Source organism: Cherax quadricarinatus, chromosome 5 (genome assembly GCF_038502225.1).
Source record: "Cherax quadricarinatus isolate ZL_2023a chromosome 5, ASM3850222v1, whole genome shotgun sequence".
Taxonomy (NCBI): domain Eukaryota; kingdom Metazoa; phylum Arthropoda; class Malacostraca; order Decapoda; family Parastacidae; genus Cherax; species Cherax quadricarinatus.
In genome coordinates this window covers 56,304,974-56,328,388 of record NC_091296.1, presented here as the reverse complement: position 1 = coordinate 56,328,388, position 23,415 = coordinate 56,304,974, and the positions used below count along the sequence as shown (strand labels likewise).

The following is a 23,415-nucleotide window of genomic DNA, read 5'->3' as shown; positions in this document are numbered from 1 at the left end:
GGATATCACCCATTTTAATCATATGCATATTACTTAACTAATATAAATAAAAATAATACAAAACAAGAAAAAACGCAAATAACGACCTTGGGCGGATAAGGTGATGGAATAATGAGACATTCGCGGAATTAATATACTAATATGCCGGGATCAAATTAATTGATATAAGGTTATTAGAATCGGACAATCTGTAAACAATGGCGGCGTTGATCATGGAGGGTGAGAATGTGGAGTGTTGCAAGCCCTTTGTTACGCATAATTACCTTCTTCACACACGATAACCCCATGATTCCCCGCTCCTCATTTGCATCTCCTTGACAAGGGCACAGGGCTCTGGGGAAGTTTTTTAAATTGGTAAATAAAAAAAAAATTTAACTACCTCCGGGAGTGTAATTCCGTGATGCCTCCGAAAGGTATTAGCAAAACAGTGAGCAAGAGGTGTCCCGAGTGTAGGAGGCAGGTGAGCCGCCTTATTTCACTATATTGCTTCCCCTTTTAACCCTTTTTTTCAGTCATTGGCCGCCGCTGAATGTCGCCAGATGGCTTATAAGTTGCCCGCAGGTTTTAGAGGGTTTTTTGAGGTGTATATTTGAGGTTTTGTGAGGCCCCCCCCCCCGGGTGAGACACTGTAGGCCTCCACACAACAATACCCTCACAGTAGGCCTGAAAAAGTTGAAGTACCGCTGGAATAAAAGTAAATTTTATTTATGACTTACTGCAACATGTTGCCCGTTGATAAATTAGACACATGTGCAACATTTGGGTGTCTGTATATGACTGATAAGTCACTCTGGCGAAACTGTTTCCTCAATAAAGATGACCAAAGTGTTGCACGTGTGTCTAATTTATCAACTTGTCGATTTTCTGAGCCATTTGTCTACATGTTGGTCGTTGTTGTCTTGGTAGTGTGAAGTGGAGTGACACAGGTGTGATGCCAAGCATATAGTGACTTATGAAACCTGATATGTACATAATAACTATTACTATAGTATTAATATATTGCATGGCTACTGCCAGAAACATTATATAAGAGAAACACATCAGTGGAGAGTTATTGCTTCAACACACTTCATCCTTGTCAAGAATATATTGGTGAATTTAACAAGAAGATATTCAAGTATTTTATTGTAAATATTTGCTACTGAGTTAGGAGGAGGTGTGGAGTTACTAAAAGTATTTGTCAGAGGGCTGAGGAGGGCTTGTTGAGGTTGTTTGGTCATTTAGAGAGGAAGGAGTAATGCTATGCTAATGCTATGAGTAATGCTATGCTAATGTAATGCTATGCATAGTATAAGTGGCTTTGGCATACTGCTCTTATCTGTATTTTTTTGTACCTCTGTATGTGTGCACAAATTGGAAATAAATAAATAAATAAATATGAATCTGTAGTGGAGGGGAGGAGGGGGTAGGGGTCATCCTAGGAAAGGATGAGTGGAAGGGGTGAAAGGGGTTTTGTGTACAAGGGGCTTGGACATACAGCAGTATGTGTGAGCATGTTAGGAGTGAATGCAGACGAATGGTTTTTGGGATTTGACGAGCTGTTGGGGTGTCAGCAGGGAAATATTTTGTGAAGGGATTCAAGGAAGCTGGTTAGCCTCCAGGTTAGTCCTGGAGGTGGGAAATACAATGCCTGCACTTTAAAGGAGGAGTTTGGGATATTTGCTATTTGGAGTGATATCTAAACTGTAGTATGTGGCTGGCTTTGTAAAGACAGTGATATGTGTTAAAATAATAATAATAATATGTGTGAATGATGGTGAAAGTGTTTCTCTCTTTTTTGGGTCAACCTTCCTTGGTGGGACACGGCCAGCGTGTTAAAAAAAAAAATTATACACCTGTTATCATCACTACACATTATACACCTGTTATCATCACTACACATTATACACCTGTTATCACTACACATTATACACCTGTTATCACTACACATTATACACCTGTTATCATCACTACACATTATACACCTGTTATCATCTCTATACATTATACACCTCTTATCTTTTGAGCAGGTACCGGTAGCTACCAAGCACTGCCACTGTGGTCACCAGTTCTTTGAAGAGCGTCGCAGATCCACAACATCAAACCCCTCGGAGGTAGAAGAATTAGACGAAAGTACACTCAAAGACATGAAACCTACCCGCAGTGTAACCACATCTAGCTCTGTTAGTGGACTGATAGCCATGGCATCGTCTGTGGGGAAGGGAGACCTGGGATCACCAGCACCTGAGGGAAAACGTCGCAGTGAACGAGTCAAGAGAGAAAAACCCAATTTCTACGATGCCTTGGAATATGACAATCAGATGAGAAAGGTTAATTATCATTCATTGTTCTGTTTTACTTTTATTTGTTAACCCTTAAACGGTCCAAACAGATCAACATTCAGATCCGTAGTGCTCCAAAAGTAGATCTATGTTTTTTTTACATATTTTCAAATATAACAAAAAAATGTAGATAAAAGTTTTTTTTACACATTTTCAAATGTAAAAAAAAAAATGATGTACATTTTTTTACATACGTGTACAGTGGTCCCTCAATAATCGTCCGGCCTGAAAGTCGTCCATTTCGGAAATAGTCCTGTTTTTTCGTCAAAATATTGGCTCGCAAATGGTCCAGTAACTCGCTAATAGTCCTAATAGTCCTTCGTCCCGGACGCGTACTCACGCTCTGAGCCACCTCGGCCTTTCCTTCCCAGCCAGTGTGCCATTGTTTACCAGTGAGTGACGGTCCCCTCGCATGCTCCTACGAAATATTTCATAATGTTCCATTGATTTTAGTGCTTGCAAGTGCTAAATAAGCTACCATGGCTCCAAATAAAGCTTCTAGTGCCAGCCCTTTGGTAAAGAATGTGAGAAACACATAATTTATGAAAAAGTTTGTAGAAAAATACAAAGATGGTGGTGGTTCATTACCTCTGTAACTTGCTCAGCTATCAAAACTTTGGAGTCCAGTCCCTGGACCAATTATGTACCTCTGTAATCTTTTGACTACCGCCCACAGGATGGGTATGGGGTGCATAATAAACATATTAAACTAACTTAAACTAACTAGAGTGGAAGCAGTTGTGAGAGTGGTTGATGAACATAAGAAAGGAGGATCACTGCAGCAGGCCTGTTGGCCCATGCTCGGCAGGTCCTTTACAATTCATCCCACTAACGAAACATTTTCCCAACCCAGTCCTCAATGCTACCCAAGAAATAAGCTCTGATAACTCTATCCACTCATTTGCAAGTCTCACTCAAATCGAACAGCTGTGTAGGCGAAACGTTTCGAGATAAAGATACCTAACTGTTGCATATGTCTTACCTAACAACATTGGACGAGTTGTAGATGAATGGTTCAAAGAACCGACATGTGTCTAATTTAACATTGGAGGAGTTGATTGGTGAACATTTAACCAACTCCACCTTCACCACCATTATTGACAGCTTACACTCAGTGGCCCTTATATACCCAACAACAACACAACACATACGTAATGACTTACTTTATTCATTCTAGAGTATATTCCATGTTTCTATGTTATTAATATTGTTTATTATGTCATATTAGTTGAATTGTGATAGATAAATAAGCCATAGAGTTGATATTAGTGTCATATTCTCCAACAATAAACTTGCCATTCCTCCCTCACACAAACAAATAGCCAATAAGAACATAACAATGGAAGAACACTGCAGGTCTACTGGCCCATACAAGGCAGGTCCTTATCAAAATGACCTCCACCCAAAGCTACCCAAGAATTTACTCACATACCCAATGACACAAATCAAACTCAGCTCCTCCAACTCGTATATTTGTCCAATCTCTTCTTAAAGCTACCCAAGGTCCTAGCCTCGATCACCCTACTTGTAAGTGTGATGTTAAAAAAGAAATTAAGAAAGTAGGAACACTGGAACAGGCCTGCTGGCCCATACTAGGCCGGTCCTTCACAAATCCAACCCACTAACAGAACAAATGCTACCCAAGCAATAAGCTCAGGTGCAAGTCCGACTCAAATCCAACCCCTCTCACTCGTGTATTTATCCAACCTAAATTTGAAACTACCCAATGTTTTAGCTTCGATCACCCTACTAGGCAGACCGTTCCACTCATCAACTACCCCTATTACCAGTGTTCATTTATACATTTTATTAGTGCCCTAGAGTCTGTATGGAGGGGGATTCCCCTTCCAAATAACCTCTCTTCCCTCTCTCCTCCTCCCTGTCTTCCATTCATCAACAACAGCCTTCAATAAAGGTAACTGTCATGTTGAATGTTCGTTCTTTTGTGCATGTAAATCTATCTTTTAGGTAAAAAAAAAAATTTTTGTTGATATTTCTGGGTGTCTGGAACGAATTAATTGGATTTACATTATTTCTTATGGGGAAAATTTATTCGAAAATCGTCCATTTCGATAATAGTCCCACTTCCAGGAACGGATTATGGACGATTATTGAGGGACCACTGAACTTTCAAATGTTGAAAAAACGTATATATACGTTTGGACCGTTTAGGGGTTAAAGTGCAAAAGTATTATACAGATGGGCCTTGCTGTACGGTGTTCCACTAATGCAGCAGTTTTCAATTATACCCATTCTTCATTTATTCAGACTTCCTACAATAAATATATTTACTACTAATAACTGTAACCTAAGGATGAATATATTTTAAGGTAAGTAATATGTGCACTGTATATGCATTTTGTAGGCTTGGCTCTATTGCTCACATACTATTATCATAGTATAGACATGTTATCAGGCTTCTATATGCATTTGAAAGTATAAAAAAAATAAGAAGGCTGTTTCACTTTACAGCAATTTTTGCTTTACAGTAGCAGCCCAGGACCTAATCTGCTATATACTAAGTGGGGCCATCCTGTATAGTGATGTTGGAGTACAACAGAGAAGTGATGAAACTGCATATTAGAAATGAACCACTGTACATGTAAGAGAGTAAAATTTTGAACAAATCATTTTAAACACAATGAATAGTTAAAATGTTTTCAAGCAACATAAAAATCTTGATGTGTTCTTTTTAAAAGATGATTTTATTTGTATTATTATTTACTTTGTTTTCTGAATAATGTAATTATTTTTTATGATACACCAGCCATCTTCCACCAAGGCAGGGTAACCTGAAAAAGAGGAAAAACTCACTGTCATTTAATAATTGTCTTGCCAGAAGAATATTTACATCATCGTTCAGATGACCCTCTGAACTTCAGCCTCATCACTCTTCTTTCAGAGTGCAAGCAAATTACTTCCCATCTCCAGGACTCAAGTCTGGCTAACCTGTTTCCCTGAATACCTTGATAAAAGTTAACTTGCTCATACCCATCTAAACTGCAGGCACTCAAAACTTCCTTAACCCTGTGTAACATTTGGGGTATCTTTATTATCAACAATAAAGATGCCCAACTGTTGCATATGTCTTAGTTATCCATGTATTTTTTTATGCCTGGTTCTCATGCATATATAGTAGTCTTATATGCATGAAGTTCTCAGGCAGTATAAATAATTAAAAACTGCATTTTTTGTAGAATTTTAAAAGTCCTAGTTTATTAATTCTGGTTTACCTGTTGTGGATTTCGGGGTCATCACCCCATGGGCAGGTCCCAGACCAGGCTTCCTGATTGATAGCCTTACTAGTCAGGTTGTTCATGCTAGCAAATTGTAGTCCAGTGTAGATACTACAGCCCACCTGATCAGGAACTGACGCTATGAATGTGATTCTTACTTCAAAATTTGTACATTTTAGGCAAGAAAAGAAAGACAAAAGGAGGAGCCGCCCAATCCAACAGGAAGGGTGAAGCGTGAGCGGAAAGTCAAGAACAACTCAGAGCCGGTTAGTGTTGCAATATACCGGTACAACAAGGTCAGTATCAGATGCAATGGGAGGCGGAGAGTGTCCCAAAAAGTGAACACTTCATTGAATCCAGATGTGTGGAACCAGTTACTGTACTTCATTTCAAAATTTTGGAATGTCAAGTAACTATAAAGCAATGATAAGATTTATTAATCCCCCTTATTAACATTTTAAATTTCTAGCATTATACTATGGTACAGAAAAGAAAATATGTATACCAAAGAAAAACTGTGTTGTGCATTATTATGAAATGCATCTCATTAGGTTGAAGGACTGCAATGAATGTATTACGTTGTTGTTAAAATAAGTTAGTTACAGTACAGTATAATGAATTTTACTCTATGGTATATCCAGTATCTTCTGCTTTGTAACTTTCCTTCAGACACTCCCAGACCATCACTTTAAGACGTATTTTTTACCTCTTTGGGACAATCTCCAACCTCATTCAAAAATCTTGTATTTCTTGTTAATGTGTCCTTTCACTATGGTGTTGAACATTGGACTAGATTTATAATATGATTTTACTAATGTATGATTTTACTAAAGTATACATATATACATGTATGTATGTGTGTGCTTGCATTCGTGCATGCATGTGTGTTAATATGCAGCTTCATTTATTTAATTACAGTGGTCTTTATATTGTGAACTCACTATGTACACACACAGGTATGCATGCATGTATTCATGCACAGATGTTCACGCAGGACTTAATGTACACCATAAAGCAGGCATGGAATCTCAAGCTATATCTGGACCTTAAGCCATGAGTTGGCAGCATGTTTGAATTTGATCCTTATAGTAGTATTTTACTTAGAGTTTTTGTGTAACTGTTATGCAGACATGTTAGACAAAATTGATTTTCCAACAAATTATAAAAGTTGAGAAATATATTTTTTAAGAATTCAGATGTTCCTATGCAAGAACCGTGTAAATACAGACCAAATATCATTACCCTGGCTAGACTGAAACTTGCTGCAGCTGGACATCCCTATGCCTGCTCTAAATGACTGAACTCTTTGTTTACTGATGCAGGTGGGGAAGTCATTCTTTTAAGTTCTTTTTTTTTTTTTTTTTTTTTTTTTTTTTAAAAAAGTCGGCCGTCTCCCACCGAGGCAGGGTGACCCAAAAAAGAAAGAAAATCCCCAAAAAGAAAATACTTTCATCATCATTCAACACTTTCACCACACTCGCACATTATCACTGTTTTTGCAGAGGTGCTCAGAATACAACAGTCTAGAAGCATACACATATAAAGACACACAACATATCCCTCCAAACTGCCAATATCCCAAACCCCTCCTTTAAAGTGCAGGCATTGTACTTCCCATTTCCAGGACTCAAGTCCGACTATATGAAAATAACCGGTTTCCCTGAATCCCTTCACTAAATATTACCCTGCTCACACTCCAACAGATCGTCAGGTCCCAAGTACCATTCGTCTCCATTCACTCCTATCTAACACGCTCACGCACGCTTGCTGGAAGTCCAAGCCCCTTACCCACAAAACCTCCTTTACCCCCTCTCTCCAACCCTTTCGAGGACGACCCCTACCCCGCCTTCCTTCCCCTATAGATTTATATGCTTTCCATGTCATTCTACTTTGATCCATTCTCTCTAAATGACCAAACCACCTCAACAACCCCTCTTCTGCCCTCTGACTAATACTTTTATTAACTCCACACCTTCTCCTAATTTCCACACTCCGAATTTTCTGCATAATATTTACACCACACATTGCCCTTAAACAGGACATCTCCACTGCCTCCAACCGTCTCCTCGCTGCTGCATTTACCACCCAAGCTTCACACCCATATAAGAGTGTTGGTACTACTATACTTTCATACATTCCCTTCTTTGCCTCCATAGATAACGTTTTTTGACTCCACATATACCTCAACGCACCACTCACCTTTTTTCCCTCATCAATTCTATGATTAACCTCATCCTTCATAAATCCATCCGCCGACACGTCAACTCCCAAGTATCTGAAAACATTCACTTCTTCCATACTCCTCCTCCCCAATTTGATATCCAATTTTTCTTTATCTAAATCATTTGACACCCTCATCACCTTACTCTTTTCTATGTTCACTTTCAACTTTCTACCTTTACACACATTCCCAAACTCATCCACTAACCTTTGCAATTTTTCTTTAGAATCTCCCATAAGCACAGTATCATCAGCAAAAAGTAACTGTGTCAATTCCCATTTTGAATTTGATTCCCCATAATTTAATCCCACCCCTCTCCCAAACACCCTAGCATTTACTTCCTTAACAACCCCATCTATAAATATATTAAACAACCATGGTGACATTACACATCCCTGTCTAAGACCTACTTTTACCGGGAAATAGTCTCCCTCTCTTCTACACACCCTAACCTGAGCCTCACTATCTTCATAAAAACTCTTTACAGCATTTAATAACTTACCACCTATTCCATATACTTGCAACATCTGCCACATTGCTCCTCTATCCACTCTATCATATGCCTTTTCTAAATCCATAAATGCAATAAAAACTTCCCTACCTTTATCTAAATACTGTTCACATATATGCTTCAATGTAAACACTTGATCTACACATCCCCTACCCACTCTGAAACCTCCTTGCTCATCCGCAATCCTACATTCTGTCTTACCTCTAATTCTTTCAATTATAACCCTACCGTACACTTTTCCTGGTATACTCAGTAAGCTTATTCCTCTATAATTTTTACAGTCTCTTTTGTCCCCTTTCCCTTTATATAAAGGGACTATACATGCTCTCCGCCAATCCCTAGGTACCTTCCCCTCTTTCATACATTTATTGAACAAAAGTACCAACCACTCCAACACTATATCCCCCCCTGCTTTTAACATTTCTGTCATGATCCCATCAGTACCAGCTGCTTTACCCCCTTTCATTTTACGTAATGCCTCACGTACCTCCCCCACACTTACATTCTGCTCTTCTTCACTCCTAAAAGATGGTATACCTCCCTGACCAGTGCATGAAATTACTGCCTCTGTTTCTTCCTTAACATTTAAAAGTTCCTCAAAATATTCTCGCCATCTACCTAATACCTCCATCTCCCCATCTACTAACTCCCCTACTCTGTTTTTAACTGACAAATCCATATTTTCCCTTGGCTTTCTTAACTTGTTTAACTCACTCCAAAATTTTTTCTTATTTTCATTAAAATTTCTTGACAGTGCCTCTCCCACTCTATCATCTGCTCTCCTTTTGCACTCTCTCACCACTCTCTTTACCTTTCTTTTACTCTCCATATATTCTGCTCTTCTTATAACACTTCTGCTTTGTAAAAACCTCTCATAAGCTACCTTTTTCTCTTTTATCACACCCTTTACTTCATCATTCCACCAATCACTCCTCTTTCCTCCTGCACCCACCCTCCTATAACCACAAACTTCTGCCCCACATTCTAATACTGCATTTTTAAAACTATTCCAACCCTCTTCAACCCCCCCATTACTCATCTTTGCACTATCCCACCTTTCTGCCAATAGTCGCTTATATCTCGCCCGAACTTCCTCCTCCCTTAGTTTATACACTTTCACCTCCCTCTTACTTGTTGTTGCCACCTTCCTCTTTTCCCATCTACCTCTTACTCTAACTGTAGCTACAACTAAATAATGATCCGATATATCAGTTGCCCCTCTATAAACATGTACATCCTGGAGCCTACCCATCAACCTTTTATCCACCAATACATAATCTAATAAACTACTTTCATTACGTGCTACATCATACCTTGTATATTTATTTATCCTCTTTTTCATAAAATATGTATTACTTATTACCAAATTTCTTTCTACACATAGCTCAATTAAAGGCTCCCCATTTACATTTACCCCTGGCACCCCAAATTTACCTACTACTCCCTCCATAACATTTTTACCCACTTTAGCATTGAAATCCCCAACCACCATTACTCTCACACTTGATTCAAAACTCCCCACGCATTCACTCAACATTTCCCAAAATCTCTCTCTCTCCTCTACACTTCTCTCTTCTCCAGGTGCATACACGCTTATTATAACCCACTTTTCACATCCAATCTTTATTTTACTCCACATAATCCTTGAATTAATACATTTATAGTCCCTCTTTTCCTGCCATAGCTTATCCTTCAACATTATTGCTACTCCTTCTTTAGCTCTAACTCTATTTGAAACCCCTGACCTAATCCCATTTATTCCTCTCCATTGAAACTCTCCCACCCCCTTCAGCTTTGTTTCACTTAAAGCCAGGACATCCAGCTTCTTCTCATTCATAACATCCACAATCATCTCTTTCTTATCATCTGCACAACATCCACGCACATTCAGACTTCCCACTTTGACAATTTTCTTCTTCTTATTCTTTTTAGTAATCTTTACAGGAAAAGGGGTTACTAGCCCATTGTTCCCGGCATTTTAGTTGACTTTTACAACACGCATGGCTTACGGAGGAAAGATTCTTATTCCACTTCCCCATGGATATAAAAGGAAAATTAATAAGACCAAGAACTATTAAGATAAAATCAAAGAAAACTCAGATGAGTGTGTATGAATAAATGTGTATATGTATGTGTAGTGTGACCTAAGTGTAAGTAGAAGTAGCAAGACATGCCTGTAATCTTGCATATTTATGAGACAGACAAAAGACATCAGCAATCCTACCATCATGTAAAACAATTACAGGCTTTCGTTTTACACTCACTTGGCAGGACGGTAGTACCTCCCTGGGTGGTTGCTGTCTACCAATAACTTATCAATCACCAAACTGCCACAAAGACTGCCAACTCACTTGACCTCATATTTTACACCCAATTCTCAATCTCTGCTGGGATGCTTTCCTGAGAAATGATATGTAGAGCAGTTTCACACTAACTCTTACTTTCTGCCCTCTCCCCCTCCCTCATTTCCAAATGACTAACCCTTATATGACTATGGATTTTTTTTTTAATGTGTACAGTGTGTTTTATTTACCACAAAAACTTCTCACAATTTAATATCTTCTCTTGTACACTTATAGGTTAGCACTCAAATGTATGGAAAATCATGAAATAAAGTAGAAAGCCAAGAACCCAGCCTCTATATGGATCTGGTTATGTGTTGGAGGTGTTGTATTTAGGTCAGAAGCACCATGTGACTCTCAATGCATACAAAACTACTCTCCTGATCTATCTTTTTCTTGTTGGAGTTTAGCCTAGCACATGCTGTGTATGCAAAATAGTTAAAGTAGTATGGAAAAAATTGTGTAAGGAATTAGGATTGTGATACTACTTGAAAGAAACAAAAAGAGAAATATGGGAAGAGGAAGGGAAAAGTGGCTGATTGCTTATTTTTTTCTTTTTTAATACGTTGGTTGTTTCCCCACCAAGGAAATACTTTTATATTCTTCTTTCAACTAACCAGCCATATCCCACAGAGGCAGGGTAGCCCAAAAAGAAAAATGAAAGTTTCCCTTTTTAAATTTAGTAATATATACAGGAGAAGGGGTTACTAGTCCCTTGACTTTTATATTTATCTGTTTTAATTTTGTTAGAAAAGGTTGTTTCATTAAAATGTGTTGCTTTCTACAGCTTTTAACAAGGAACTTGTATTAATATATGAATGTCATTGTTTAGCTATGCAACTCATCCCTATATCCACTCTCATATGTTACATATTTGTGTAATATTTATAAAGCTTCTCCATGGGGAAGTGGAACAGAATTCTTCCACTGTAACCATGCGTTTCATGAGGCGACTAAAATGCCGGGAGCAAGGGGCTAGTAGCCCCTTCTCCTGTATACATTACTAAAGTTAAAAAGAGAAGCTTTTGTTTTTCTTTTTGGGCCACCCTGCTTCGGTGGGATATGGCTGGTTTGTTAAAAGAAGATTTATAAAGCTCCTAGGTAATAGGTTGGTAGACAACAACCTCCCAGGGAGGTACTACCGTCCTGCCAAGTGAGTGTAAAAAGAAAGTCTGTAATTGTTTTACATGACGGTAGGATTGCTGGTGTCTTTTTTTGTCTCATAAACATGCAAGATTTCAGGTACATCTTGTATTTCTACTTACACTTAGGTCACACTGCACATGCATGTTTTTTTTTTTTTTTTTTTTTTTTTTTTTTTTTTTTTTTTTTTTTTTTTTTTCAAGTCGGCCGTCTCCCTCTGGGTTTTCTTCTATGTTCTTGCTAGTTCTTGTCTATTTCCTTTTATCTCCATGGGGAGGTGGAACAAAATTCTTCCTCCGTAAGCCATGCATGTCACAAGAGGTAACTAAAGTGCTGGGAGCAAGGGGTTAGTAACTCCCTCTCCTGTATATATTGCTAAAGTTAAAAAGAGAAACTTTTGCTTTTCTTTTTGGGCCACCCTGCCTAGGTGGGATATGGCTGATGTGTTGAAAGTAGAAAGAAGATTAATAAAACTTCTACTTTCTGCTTCATACATATTTACTGCTTATTGTTGGGCCCTTTAACCACATTCCTGTTTGACTTTAAGTCGAGAGGGTTTCATGCATGTGCAGTATTTTCTTCAATCAGATTTCTAAGCTTTTAACCTTCAAACTGGGCACTGTGTATCAGAACATCTGTGGAGAACTAAGCATGACACTATTAAGCATGAATCATGCCTAGCTTAAATGAACTGCTGTGTGGCATAATTGGGTAAGCATCTTGTCCCTTTATGCCAAATATATATCTAGCATAACAATCTGTGTCCTATATAACAGGGAGTGAGCCCCACCACTTAATTGAAGTGCAGAGACAGAGCACAAGAGCTGAATCTCGACCCCTGCAGATACCTAGGTGAATACAGTGGACCCTCAACCAACGGCATTAATCCGTTCCAAAGAGGTAGCCATTAGTCGAATTAATTTTCCCCATAAGAAATAATGGAAATCCAATTAATCTGTGTCAGACAGCCAAAAGTATCAACAAAAAATATTTTTTAAAGATTAAATATAAATATACATACAGAAAGCAATGACAAATAAATATAAAGCACTAATAAAATGGTTAAATGAACATTTAACATCACACTAACCTTTATTGACTTATCTTTACTGACTCAGCTTGGTGTATGACAGACGCGTAGGAGGCAAGAGGAAGACAAGTTTATAATGCTTCAGTATGACGCTAATATCATCTCTATGGCTTATTTATCTATCACAATTCATCCAATATGACATTATAAACAATATTAATAACATAAAAACATGATATATACTCTAGAATGAATAAAATATGTCATAATGTTGGTGTATAACAAGACACGTAGGAGGCAAGAGGAAGACAAGTTTATTATGCTTTAATATTACTGTAATATCATCTATGGCTTATTTATCTATCACAATTCATTTAATATGACATAAACAATAAAATGGAAACATGATATATACTCTAGAATGAATAAAATATGTCAATATATGAGAGGAGTAAATGGTGTAAGTGTTATTGTTGGGTTTAAGGGCTGCCACTGAGAGAAGCTGTGTTGGTGGCAGTGGAGGATTTTGCCAGCATCACCATCACACTTAAATAATGTATGTAATTTATAACTAAGAAATATTTACATTTTAATTTATAAATAAGAAAGATTTACATTTTAATTTATTAAGAAATATTTGCATTTTAATTTATAAATAAGTAAGTTTATTCGGGTATACACAAATACAGTTACATAGATTATCATACATAGCAGCATATGTGTAAAGTACCTAGGATAACCCAAAAAAGTCAGAGTGACTTATGTATTTCCATTGGGGTCCTTTTATATTTACACTTAATATATTTACTCTTATGCTTACACTTTTATATTTACACTTACCTTGGAGATGTTAGTTTAATTAGTTAGTTTGATGGAGGAGATGCTGGCAGAGGTTTAGGGTAGTGGAAGATAGCAGGCTGGCATATGTTCAGAGGATGTACACACATCCAACAACATTGGAGAATTACTTTCGTGTCATTTTTCTATCGCTTACTTGCTTAACTTACTTGCTACACTGTTAATTCTACACTTTATTGCTGGCTGGCACTATAGCCTTTATCGATACCTGCTGCTGTAGTATCGTACATATCGTAGAATCAGTGAATCACTGCAGAAGGCACATTCTCCCCTCTCTCTTCCTCCTCCACTTTGGTACTTTATTACGAGTTTTTTCTTGAATTTTATTGTGTTTCTTTCCTTCATTATAACAGGGCTGGCACTAGAAACCTTCTTTGGGCCCATGGTGGCTTATTTAGCAGTTACAAGCACTAAAGACACTGGAGTAATACAAAAAATATCGCAGGTACACTTGGAATTGACCAAAACGGCTTGTAAACACTGGCACACTGGCTGTACATGGAGTTTTGGAGTGGCTGGGCCCACTCAGGCCACGCTCTGGCCCCATGGACAAGTTCGGGACAGACGTCGTTAGATGAGTTTTTCACCGTTGGTAGAGCCATTTTATTTACGCCAAAGAGTGCTGTTAGACGAATTTGCCGTTACTTGATGCTGCCGTTAATTGAGGGTCCACTGTACATCCACTGGTTCGATACAGCTTAACTGTAATGGTACACTTAACCTTAATATAAGACTACAGACCTGGCTGTTTTCTTTATTACCATTACACTTGTTTTCCTCTTATTTTTGTTAATGAAAGTAATCCTTTTGAATGTCATAGTTAATTGGCAGTGACAAAATAATATTTTAGCCACTAGACATGTTCGCCCCTCTCTTGACCTAAGGATATTGGCCAGCAACTACAATTGTAAATACTGTATCTATACTAGCAATATGTTCAAAACATTCTTTACTAATAAATATATGTACTTGTAAATATGAATGTTAAGAGAATTAACTACTCTACATTTTGCTCTGAAGAGATAACCAAGCCACTGCAGCATTCATGCATGTTATGAAGCGTTTGTGAATGTATTGATCAAAATATTCTGTAGTAATAATTTACTTATAGATCTTGAGTTTAAAGAATTCTCTATATATATATTTTGCACAAATTATAGAATATATACATCATACTAAGTTTAAGGTTTAATGCTATATTTCTATTATCTTTGGCTATGAATAACATATTCCTATTGGTACTTATTGAATCTGATCAAATTTTCCTTTTATTATTTTTTCCAGGAAAGTAGTTTCCCTTCCTAATCTTTTTTATACTGTACCCATAAGTCATTATTTTTACATTTTCTGAATAACCAGTCTTCTTCACTGTGGTGTTTTCCATGCAATTATACTTCTTCATTATTTTTGTGCCATTCTGCACACTTCTGCAATATAAAACTTCCTATTTTATTTCCCATGTACATTCCTGTATTGTTATGTCAATGTTCTGTTTAAGTAAGTTATCCTTAAGTGTGATTGTCCATTTAAATTTTGAGCAATTGTTTCCTTAACTTGCAGTTCAGCCATATCCCACAGAGGCAGGGTAGCCCAAAAAGAAAAATGAAAGTTTCCCTTTTTAAATTTAGTAATATATACAGGAGAAGGGGTTACTAGTCCCTTGACTTTTATATTTATCTGTCTTAATTTTGTTAGAAAAGGTTGTTTCATTAAAATGTGTTGCTTAAGTGTGATTGTGCATTTAAATTTTGAGCAATTGTTTCCTTAACTTGCAGTTCAGGTGAATGTGATTCAAAATGTTTTGCTACCTCACTGCTCTGCCTAAAATGCCTCTCACTAACATCAAGATGCCTTGATGCCAGTGAGGGGCTCTTGATCCAAGGAACTGGACCTATTGCCCTCTTTCTTGGATTGAACCTGATTGCATTCCATTCTCCAGTTACTATATAACCTCTATGGGTTTAGAGCTTTCCCCTATTTATATCATTGCTTCAAGTTGATCAGTACAATTCTCAAGTTGAATTTAATTTTAAAGTACCGTATCTAGTTTTTAAATACTGCAAAGCTTTTAATTTTCTATTTCATTGCATATACAGTAATACTATGATAGAAAAACTTTTGATTCTTGTTGCATAACTTTTTTTAATTATCTTCAGGACGAGGACGAAGATGATGAACCAGTGAAGGAGAAGAAAAAGAAGAAGAAGAAGAAAAATAATAACAATGGTGAGAAGAAAGAAGAGGAAGTAGATGAAGATATTATGACTGGTATAAGTGCAGAGAAAGAAAGGCAATATTCCATTGTGCTGTCAGATATCAACTTTAAGCTTGGTCTAAATAATCCAAAATTTATCAAGATATAAGCATAATATCATGGTATTGTTGCCAAGCTTTATTCAGTTCTTCCTAATGCACATTAATAATCTCTTTTTTTCCTTACAAATACACATACAGTATACCGTATGAACATGTAAAGGCAAGATACTGAAGTGTTACAATGTGTATCAAGTTTTTACTGGTGAATGTATACAACCTCAGTGTTTAACTGTTTAAAAAAGGACTCATATACAAACATTGTTGAGTGCTGTATTGAGTGTGACCTGTAGACAACTAGACACTGGACATTTAATTTTCACCCTATATCTTGTGTTTACTCTGTGGCAGTTATGGGGGTTACCACTTCATCAGCCTGACTTTTGGGCAGTTGCTGTGTTGATGGTGTTATCAATCAGACTGCTGATACTTGTAGTTCAACGTAAGTACCACAGCTAGGTTGATCGACAATGCTTTGTAGGCGTGTCCTCTAAAGACATTTATTCTGCACCATTTAAGCCTGTGGTCTCTTTCTGTTCTTAAATCACCTTGTTTATCATTCTCTCCATATGCCCAGACCATTACAATGTGTATACAGTGGAACCTCAGTTTTCGTGATTAATTTGCTCCAGAAAGTCTGACAAAAACCGAATTGTGCGAAAACTGAAGCTATATTTCCCATAAGAAATGATGTAAGTTCAATTAATCTGTTCCAGACACCCAAAAATATTAACAGAAGATACACTTTATAGAGAATAACTATAGTTTTACATACAGAAAACAATGAGAAATAAATGTAAATGACTAATGAAATGTATAAATGAACATTTAATATAACTTTTACCTTTATTGAAGACTTGTTGGCGTATGGAAAACGACGAGGAGGGGAGAGGTTATTGTTTGGAAGGGGAATCCCCTTCCATAAGGACTTCAGGTATCAAAGCCCTATCAGGGGTTACTTCCCTTCTTTGTCTTTTCTGCCATTAGGATCAGCTTAAGAGTCACTGTACCCCTGCTGCACATAAAAACTGTCCAGAGAGGTCTGTTTCTGACATCTCTTTAAGATTTGCCAAAAATGGGACAAGGCATTGTCATTGAACATGTTGCAGACACTGCTTGCAACAGCTTTGTTAGGGTGATATTTCTCTACAAGACTTTGCAACTCACTCTACTTTGCACATGTCCTTAATCACTGAAGATGGCACATTCTCCCTGGTCTCTTCCTCCTCCTCCGAAGTAATTTCCTCAGCTGCAATCTGTTGCTGTTCCAGTTGAAGGCGTTGCAGCTCTTCAGTGGTTAGCTCTTCTCTGTGGTCGACCACAAACTCTTCCACATCCTGACCACGGCCACTCACATCCAACCTCATGGGTTTCCCCAAAGACACAATAGATTCAACAACAGGCGTAGGGTCATCAGGGTTAGCCTCAGCCCATCAAGTGCCATGCCTTTTTGCAAATTAACTCCAAAACACTATTTCCCGCACGGGGTGATGCTCACTCAACGATAAACACAGGCAGACCGAGTCACTTGGCGCTTGGGTGGCCAAGTGACGCGGGCGGGCAGGTGGGTGCATTCGGTACAGACCATTGTCAACTCGACGAAAACTGAGGTGATGTACGATAACTGGGACAAAATTTCAACGGAAAAAGTCGTCGAAAACCGAATCCTATGAAAACTGGGGCGTACAAAAACCAAGCTTCCACTGTTCATACATATATACATACATATAGTATACATACATACGTACATAACATACATACATCTTTCTTTCAAAGCACCAGCCGTATCCCACCGAGGCGGGGTGCCCCAAAAGGAAAAACAAAAGTTTCTCCTTTTACATTTAGTAATATATACAGGAGAAGGGGTTACTATCCCCTTGCTCCTGGCATTTTAGTCGCCTCTTACGACACGCACGGCTCACGGAGGAAAAATTCTGTTCCACTTCCCCATGGAGAATATTATATATATTGTGTATATATTTTTTTTTTTTTTTTCAACAAGTTGGCCGTCTCCCACCGAGGCAGGGTGACCCAAAAAAGAAAGAAAATCCCCAAAAAGAAAATACTTTCATCATCATTCAACACTTTCACCACACTCACACATAATCACTGTTTTTGCAGAGGTGCTCAGAATACAACAGTTTAGAAGCATATACGTATAAAGATACACAACATATCCCTCCAAACTGCCAATATCCCAAACCCCTCCTTTAAAGTGCAGGCATTGCACTTCCCATTTCCAGGACTCAAGTCCGACTATATGAAAATAACCGGTTTCCCTGAATCCCTTCACTAAATATTACCCTGCTCACACTCCAACAGATCGTCAGGTCCCAAGTACCATTCGTCTCCATTCACTCCTATCTAACACGCTCATGCACGCTTGCTGGAAGTCCAAGCCCCTCGCCCACAAAACCTCCTTTACCCCCTCTTTCCAACCCTTGCGAGGACGACCCCTACCCCTCTTTCCTTCCCCTATAGATTTATATGCTTTCCATGTCATTCTACTTTGATCCATTCTCTCTAAATGACCAAACCACCTCAACAACCCCTCTTCAGCCCTCTGACTAATGCTTTTATTAACTCCATACCTTCTCCTAATTTCCACACTCCGAATTTTCTGCATAATATTTACACCACACATTGCCCTTAGACAGGACATCTCCACTGCCTCCAACCGTCTCCTCGCTGCTGCATTTACCACCCAAGCTTCACATCCATATAAGAGTGTTGGTACTACTATACTTTCATACATTCCCTTCTGTGCCTCCATAGATAACCTTTTTTGACTCCACATATACCTCAACGCACCACCAATACATACATACATACACATATATATGTATTCAGATTTTTTAGAGAATGTTCACTTTTGTTCATCTTCGCTGTTAGCTTATATGGCTACATTGTATATATGTTATAATTTATTTTTGTTCATCTTTTAGTGAGATATCCCTATTTTTAGGGAATAAACTTTTCTAGTCTTGGGCTTTGGGGAGAAGTGTCAAATTTTAAACTTATTAAATATCACAAGTTCTCTTTCAAGCATGACTATGGTATCATGCATTAATACTGAAAAGTAAGAAGCTATTGTTTTTCTGTGTAAACTGTAACTATTGTTGGCTGCAGTGGTGCCTGTGTGGCACCATTGACATTGTAAATTCATCCTTACTGGTTGTAGATTGAGACACTTATGCAGCATATGGGAATCTTTATTCAGGAAACGTTTCGCCACACAGTGGCTTCATCAGTCCAATACAAAGAGGAAGGTGTAAGGAGAGGAGGAGAATGAAGTAATCAGTCCCTCAACCTGGAGTCGATGTGTTCAGTCCATCAATCTTGTAGAATGTACAGCATAGGGCCGTAGACGTGGCTTATATACTGTAGTGAGGTGAGGTGAAGCAGGCGGAGGCGGGGTCATAGTGGTACCATCCACTAGTCAAAGTAGGTCTTCGTCCAAAGGTTGAACAAGTGTTGAAGAATTCTTTGTAACAAGATCCCATGATGCTGCTGTGTCTGACAGTTGTGATGAATGGTTTGAAAAACCGACAAGTTGAAGATTGAGACACTTATGCACCATATGGGAATCTTTATTCAGGAAACGTTTCGCCACACAGTGGCTTCATCAGATGAAGCCACTGTGTGGCGAAACGTTTCCTGAATAAAGATTCCCATATGCTGCATAAGTGTCTCAATCTTCAACTTGTCGGTTTTTCAAACCATTCATCACACTTACTGGTTGTCTTTGATTAGAGTGTGGCTGTGACCTGACAAGTGGTGGAGGAAGACAAATATAGCATAAGGAGACCTTTTATTGTTAAAATGTTTCACCTACAAGAGGCTTTGTCACTTGATACTCTCTTTTAGGTACAGTGTTAAAATAATTTTTTTTTCTCTGTGTGTCTTTTTCCACCACTGGATGTCTTAAATCAGAAATTAATTTTTTTACACACATGCATGGCAGTATTGAATTCTTAAATGTATCTAAGGACTGGTGTGCACTAATGTTAAATATACATTTTGGTTGCAAGTACACCTGTGAAATTTCCTATCATGGATACTAGGATGCCTAGTCACAACCAAAACAAATTTTAGATCATATGTATCCACAATCATAAATATATATTTTGCTGATATGAATGCTAGAAATGAGAGGTACATATACTATATTACAGTAAAGAACTGAGATATTTAGCAGTCACTTGGTTTCTATTTAATGAAATTACACTGTTCTATACTACAGTGGATACATTATTTGCCTACATTAAAGGTAGCTTGCCTTTTTTTTTTACTAATGTTCATAACATCTGTTTAGTTATTAGTTTTAAAGAAGTAATGTGAACCGCATAATTTTGAGAGTGGTTTAGCATTATGGTATTTGTTCATTATATGTGCTCAACTTTAGTAAGGTACAAGGAAGTACAACTTGTTAATAAATGTAGAGATATCAAAATGGAGTGTTAAGAGTTCATTTTACTAGATTTAAGTACATTCTTTATTATTTTTGTTACTTAAAACTATACTTTTGAGGTTTTAATTAAATTTTTATCAAAATGAGCCATTCGAGTTTAATGCAAAGATATAACATTTAATACAGTTTAATGCAAAGATATAACATTTACACTTAGTGCCAAATAACAGATATTTCTAATCGTGCACAATATTCATTGTTCATCATTTGTGAAAAGAAATTTATATTAATGATGAATTTCAGTACAAAGCACTTGACTGTAGTTAAAAATTAAGGAATGCTTCCTTTGATGCATTAAACCAATAGATTTTGTATAATACTATAAATTACAATAATATAATGGTAGCATTCAGAAGTACTGTTTTTTACTTGGCTTTAAATTTAAGTTGGTTTTGGTCATTGTGCAGTCCAAAAATGGTACAATAACCTCATATCTCATTAGCCCAGCCCCTTCTACCTCAAATCACTCAAGAGAGAACTTAATGTGACATAGGTTTCTAATGCAGTTAAATATTGCATCAAATATTTGAAACCAGTCGAAGATGCATTCATAAGTTAACGCATGGAAACTAATATCCCAATTTCTTTAATAACACGTTAGTATTTACACATCCAGCATCCAAAAATCATGAAAGTTTAAAAGCACTCAGAAGAGGCATTCTCCATTTATTGCACTAAAACTATTGTGTTTAGCCCTTTCAGTGTTGTGACCCCTGCTCACAAACTTGCTCTCAGGGTTGAAGAATTTAAAAAAAAGAATTAAGTGATAGAGAATCTTTTTCCAAAGGTAATGAAATGAAAAGTACGAAATTTGATGAAAAACTTGCGGAATAATGCTCTCGCAGAGTTAGTAGTCTCGGCAATATTTATGCATCGGCAATTTCGCCCAATTTATGCTCTTTTTTGGCCAATTCCATTGTTCCAGTCGACCAGACTCATAGCTATTTCTATGGAATGAGTACAAGAAACTGCTCTTTTACATATTTCAGCTATCTAATAAAGTGATCAGAAATCTAATTTGGCCAATTTTGCACAAAATTCAGCAATTGCCAGTTTGAAAATAGGATCCAGAATAAACATTGTAGACATTCCTGGCACTAAATAAACATTTCCTCTACCCCTTAGTCATGTCTCCAGGCCCCTCTTTTATTTACTTTTGCTTTTCATTTTGAATTCTTCTTTCAACAAACCGGCAGTATCCCACCAAGGCTGGGTGGCCCAAAAAGAAAAATGAAAGTTTCTCTTTTTAAATTTAGTAATTTATATGGGAGAAGGGGCTACTAGCCCCTTGCTCCCGGCATTTTAGTCGCCTCTTAAGACACACATGGCTTACGGAGGAAGAATTCTTTTCCACTTCCCCATGGAGAATTTTGAATTTTTATTCACACAAAAAATAGGAAATTTACTGTTATGCAGACTATTACAATATGTAATAACTGTATAAATAATGTCAACGCATTTCTAAATGCGTATTAGACTGGCCAGTTGGATGTGTATTGGACAAGTGACATAATTTGTGTACTCTGTATTATCGGCAGAAGTTGAATATTTCCCCTACTTTCAGTTCAATTTCAAGCTATTTTCAGTCCCGAAACTAATCAAAATCACCTCTATTTCTGTAATATATCTTCCAGTCTGTCAAGAGACCAAGAAACTGAGAATATAACAATAAAACCATACGAAAATACACCGCAAAAGTCACCGTTTTAAACCGAAAACACGGTCGCAGTTTTTTCTCATGCATTGCATGCTGCAGGATGTTTTTTATATGGTACATGCTTACTGCATAGACCCATTCCCTCAAATCTAGGCCCAAATTTACCACACAGCTTATCTGAGTGAACTGAGCTCGTGGCGCCATACTACAGGACCGACACTGGCTTCAAAACCGTGATATAAAGGACCGACACTGAAAGGGTTAATAAAATTAGCAAATTTAAGATATGTAAAGCATAGTGGGTCATATTGGACCTGGGATATAGGAGGTAATCTTGTTCTATCCAAGGGGAAAAAGGTCAGTTTCCTTGGATCAAGAGCCCTTCACTGGTGAAGAAACCTGCCATGATGTAATGTATCACTTACTTCCCATTAATAAGTAATAATACTTCTGTTAGATAATTATTTTACTCTTACATCACATATTAGAGACAGTTTGATAAACAATTATAGGGGTGAAGATTAATCAAAAATACTTTTATAAAACGGCAGTTTCATAAAGCTTGCTTTTTAAACTGAACTTCTATCTTTTTTTTTTTTTTTTTCATTTTGAATAGTTTGGGTGGATGTTAATACAGTAATACTAGACAACATTTTCTTTTTCACTTACTGTACAAGAAATACTATTTCTTTTTTTTTTTTTTTTTATCAAACCAGTCATATTCTACCGTGGCAGGGTGACCTAAAAAGAAAAATGAAAGTTTTTCTTTTTAACTTTAGTAATGTATACAGGAGAAGGGGTTACTAGCCCCTGGCTCCCGGCATTTTAGTCGCTTCTTACAACAAGCATGGCTTATGGAGGAAGAATTCTGTTCCACTTTCCCATGGAGATAAGAGGAAATAAACCAGAACAAGACTTGAGTCCTGGAAATGGGAAGTACAATGCCTGCACTTTAAAGGAGGGGTTTGGGATATTGGCAGTTTGGAGGGATATGTTGTGTATCTTTATATGTTTATGCTTCTAGACTGTTGTATTCTGAGCACCTCTGCAAAAACAGTGATAATGTGCGAGTGTGGTGAAAGTGTTGAATGATGATGAAAGTATTTTCTTTTTGGGGATTTTCTTTCTTTTTTGGGTCACCCTGCCTCGGTGGGAGACGGCCGACTTGTTGAAAAAAAAAAAAAAAAAAAAAAAAAAAGAAATAAGAAAATAGTAGTAGTCCCAGAGGGATGTGTGTATGTACATGCCTGTATATGCATGTGTAGTGTGACTTTAGTGTAAGTAGAAGTAGCAAGACATACCTGAAATCTTG

At 37.4% G+C, this 23,415-nt stretch overlaps 1 protein-coding gene across 2 annotated transcripts; it reads left to right on the top strand.

Moving 5' to 3' along the window:
• Nucleotides 1-227: 227 nt before the first annotated feature.
• LOC128685044 (UPF0547 protein C16orf87 homolog) lies at nucleotides 228-23,018 on the top strand. 2 transcript variants are annotated; one of them, XM_053771489.2, is made up of 4 exons: nucleotides 228-460; nucleotides 2,010-2,309; nucleotides 5,737-5,823; nucleotides 15,819-23,018. In XM_053771489.2, the coding sequence occupies exons 1-4, from the start codon at nucleotides 401-403 to the stop codon at nucleotides 16,023-16,025; spliced, it is 654 nt and encodes a 217-aa protein (XP_053627464.1). In that variant the 5' UTR covers nucleotides 228-400; the 3' UTR covers nucleotides 16,026-23,018. The 2 variants fall into 2 exon arrangements, with proteins under 2 accessions (XP_053627464.1, XP_053627463.1); XM_053771488.2 differs by having other exon boundaries at nucleotides 232-460; nucleotides 5,737-5,853.
• The last annotated feature ends 397 nt before the right edge of the window (nucleotides 23,019-23,415 follow it).